Consider the following 4,458-nt stretch of genomic DNA (forward strand, 5'->3'; position numbering starts at 1 on the left):
GCCATGTCATAAAGTTGCAGCAAGTGCTCTCTGCCAAGTTTGGTGGTTCAGTGCAAGAGAGGTGTGCCAGAAACAGGTTTTTAAAGGGCTGCAATGATGACTTTGCCTTTGAGCATTAGTTTTGCCTTTCTGACTGTTACCATCCAAGAAGATGTGAAATCACCAGTTCACATATGGAATATATGGGTTTCAGTGTACTTTGCAAAAGAGTAATCACAGAATATATTTCTAGCTTTGCACTAGGCATCAGTTTCTCCCCTTCAAACCCAAAACACCACAATTTTCAGAAATGTTGACTGCAAGTCATCTGTTGCCTGTCTATACAACTTTTCATTTTTACAGATTATGAAAAACACCTGGAGATCCTTTCAGAATGAAGCAAGCAATGTATAGCTTGCAATAGTACCCAAGGATTTATGTTTCTTACAACACAGAAATACATTGCAGTTACTTAAAAATAACAACATTTTTATTTCAAAAGAAGTTACTCCTGTCCAGAAGTAACTGTTCGGAATCAAACTACCCAAGTCAACAGAAGAAGAAAGGGGTAATAAAGCTATGGTTTTGTCTAGTGACCGTCTACTAACAACCATTTATATCTGTAGTAGGTCTGTCTCATGCATCCTCACTCTCCCCACTTTGTTTTTACCAGGTTTAAGATCTGATCTTCCAGAGTCTAGTATGTAGGGGCACAGGGAAATAATTCCTTAAAGTAATTTCTTATCATTAACTCGAAGATATTTTGGGGTTTTCTTTCATATTTATCTTGTCAATTTCTTAGTACAGTAAAAGTAGAGAGAGCCATGCATGACCTGGACTTTTAGCAGGCTGAAGAGAAAATGATGACATCCACATTAGTAATTGCTCTCTTTAACTACCTTGAAATTATTTCTTTCCACTTAGTAGTGAAAAAAAAAAAAAAGGCATTCCCCTTTAAGAGGTTCTGGCTCAGAACTTGTGAAGGAAGTTTTAAAGGATAAGAATTGATCCAAGATAAATATCCCCCTTAAGAAAGGCAGGTGGTAAAAAGGCATTACAGCCACGCCACTCTTCCACCTTTCTTTCTTCAACAAACTCAATTTCTTCCTGGGCCAGTTGATGTCACTTCAGTTTCATTGCATCTTTGTAATGTCATAACAATAACTTTGCATCACAAAACACTTACGTACGAGGGCACCACAAAGCCATGAAGACCAAATTGTGGTACTTAACTAGATGAATTTTATTCACTGCCACATGCATCCTGTGTCAAGCAAACTGAAAGAAATATTTATTTCTATTATTTTACTCAAAGACACAGCTATTTTCCTTTTTTGCTTTGGAACATTCATTTTTTGGATGGATTACCCACTCATAATGAATTAGTTCTTTATCTAAATCAAGGTCTTTATTTTTTTTTTTATGAAGCAGCCCTGCAGTATATTTCATGTTAGGTCTCCACATAGTTATTAGGTCAGCTCTTGCAGGCTTATTATGTCCTCTGATGTTTTGTTTTGGTTTTTTGCCCCCATGAAAATCAGTATCTGGTGATTTGGGGTCTGAAAATTGTCATAAAGTACCTGACATGTGATAGAAAATTTAAAGCAACAATGATGCAGCTGATGATTTCTTCAAGTGGTAGGGGAGTTGCCCAGTCCAGTGGTTTTTGTGACCCAAACAGTTTCCTTGTTCCCAGTCTGGTAAACTGTAACATCATGCACTTATAGGCCCTGGAGATTCCCTACATACACTTACTAAAGGATGCAGCTGCTGCAGTCCCCACTCACAGGTCAGCAGCAAGGCTGAGAGCATTTCCAAGACACATATGTACAAGCACGCACAACCATACACTGACCAGTCCAACACGGGTAGAGCAGAGCCTTTACCAGCACCTCCCTAAACACCAACAGCACTGACATAAACAAGAATATGGATAGCCCATACACTTGACTTAGTCCATTTCAGCACATGCAGACTAGAGTGAGACCCACAGAAAATGGATAAAGGGATTTCATAAGAGTAAGGCAGATGTACCTTAAGAAAAAGCAGCATATTGTTGTTGCCATTCAAACACGTGTATGACCCCGCATAACTTTTCAGGAAAGGAAAATTGACTCATTCCTTGCTTTGACATGAAATAAATGAATAAATAGACTTCCTTCTTCTTTAGTTTGGGAATTGCTCCTCTGCAACTCCTGATATAACCATACCTCCTACTGTATGTCATTTTATTAGTTACTCTGCTGCTATCAAATGTATCTTCTCCATTTAGATTGCACCTTCATGTCACATCGAAAATTGACATTTATTTTCTCTGAAAAATTTTAGTTTTTAAACCAGTGTTTGAAGGAGAAAAAGAAAAAATTATTAAACTTTAGTATTTCTAAAAGAAAACCCTCTGCATAAAGCATTAAATACAAGTTTGAAGGTGAAGGAATCTGCTCTTTAATTACTCTTCAAGATTCTAGCACAGTTAAGACTTATTCCAAAAGTTCAGATAATGAGCTTGCAACATTCTCCCCTGACCAAGACATACCTCTACCTCTGCTTCCCCCACATTCACAGACAGTAGTTTCATGTTTACACATGCTGTAGACTTTCCCCTCCCTGCTGTGACTTCCAGCAATGAAGTTTTTAAGACACAGGATGCTTATCAAACAAGAACTGGGTGAAAACTGATCTAATATTGTAACACTAATGAGAAAAAAAAATCCAGCAGTGAACAATGTTTGATTTACATACAAATATTTTTTTTTAAAAAAAAAAGGTTTCTTCCAGTGCAGCTGCAGAGTGTTACAAAACCAAGGAAATATGCAGTAGGTCCAGCAATGCTGACAGTGTCTGCAAGCCTACAAGAAGTTAGATGACTCCAGAAATCGGAGGTTGTAGAAAGTCTCATGTGTCATGAGGATGCCATTGCTGACGCCAGCCAACAGCTCCAAGACACTTACCACAACACAGCACCAAAACACGTAGAGCATGACAAAATGCAACTGGTCTTCCAGCTTCTTTAGACAGCCTTCCTGAAAAAACTGCTCCAGATGGCCTAAGTCACCCCTGCAGTGAAAATACTCCTCCTTACAGCAGCTTTCAGGTACATAAGCTTTTTCAGCTGGAAGATGCCAAGAAGCAGCTGTTTCCTTTAGCCAGTCTGTGTAGTTTCGGACCCCACAACACTGCAGCTTCTTCTGTAGCACATCCATAGTGCTGTTGCCAGAAGCCTGGGAGTGTGTCCCATTGTAGTGATAGACAAGGTAACCTATAGAGCTTTTCAGCTCAGAAGCCATCCAAATAGAGTAGATCTGTGCCAGAACTGCCAAAGACATTTCTAGGCAAAGAAGGATCAGCAGCAAGTACATGAGAGTCCCTTGCTTATAGCGGGAACACTTAGCAGAAACAGAGATAGCCAAAACTCCAGTAAATAGCAAGATAATTGCAACTGCAACAGCCAGACAGCCAGGCAGAGGCAAGAAAAATTCCTGATATAAATATCCATAGTCCTTGCAGATGAGGATCCACCAAACTCCACCAAAGGCCAGAGCTGCAGCAGTGCCCCAGAAAATGAAACCTAGGAAGTTAAGCAGAAATCGAGCAAAGAGCCTGAGCCAGGAGTCCTCAGAGTACCACAAAGAGGAAAACAATATCACCATCACTACTCTAACTTTCATCATTCTGACCACTCCTAGCAACCCAAGCCCTCACTGCCACTATTTAAGAGGCCTCCACCCCACTTATCCAGGTGCAGCAGATGGTATCTCCACCCAAAACAACTTGCAAGGGAGCAGCACTGATGAGACTCACACAGCACAAAGCCTAGCCCCTGCATCAGCTAACCACAAGCTGTTGCTTGTTCAGTGTAGCCTGCAGACACCAGGAGGGTACGTGCCAAGCTTGCTGTTGAGAGGTCATTTACTCTGCTGTCATTGAGACATTTGCCTTTGAAGGAGGGGGACAACTGAAAAAAGGCTGCGTCCCTTGCTTTACTACGTTCATGTGTTGAAGAGCTGAATGGAGAGAAATAGTCGAGGTGGTAGCCAGCAGCACTAGTTCAGATCACTTAGATTGCCCAAGTGAAAGAGGTAATCCAACTGTCAATCCTACCTCAGTAGCCAAGATGGCAACAAATGCACAAGTCATAGTCATTAACAAAGGAAAAGTTTAAGCAGAACTATTCAATCAGGGATCTCCATAGGTAACACTCACCTAAAATCATTATCCTTCCCAGTACGTTTACCACTCATTAGATTTTATGAGGGGCATAATGATGTTAATAATATTTTGCCCTTTTTAACTCAGCAAGATTTCTGTGTAGATAGCTTCAATTACTCAGGACACCTGGATGAGAATTCCCTACCATTTCACACTTGTACCCCTCAGTTTGCATCACCAGTGATTTGACTGAGTGCTGTAATGACTGAATACAAACAACAGTAAGATCTGTATTAACTTTTCCTTGTGTGTAAAGAAACTGAGTTGCAC

The 4,458-nt window shown here is 40.3% G+C and overlaps 1 protein-coding gene across 1 annotated transcript; it reads right to left on the reverse strand.

Moving 5' to 3' along the window:
- Positions 1-2,828: 2,828 nt before the first annotated feature.
- On the reverse strand, positions 2,829-3,650 carry LOC126035807 (tetraspanin-3-like). The gene has a single exon (XM_049794765.1). The coding sequence runs from the start codon at positions 3,648-3,650 to the stop codon at positions 2,829-2,831; it is 822 nt and encodes a 273-aa protein (XP_049650722.1).
- Positions 3,651-4,458: the final 808 nt, after the last annotated feature.

The sequence above is a fragment of the Accipiter gentilis genome, chromosome Z (genome assembly GCF_929443795.1).
Source record: "Accipiter gentilis chromosome Z, bAccGen1.1, whole genome shotgun sequence".
Classification (NCBI taxonomy): Eukaryota; Metazoa; Chordata; class Aves; order Accipitriformes; family Accipitridae; genus Astur; species Astur gentilis.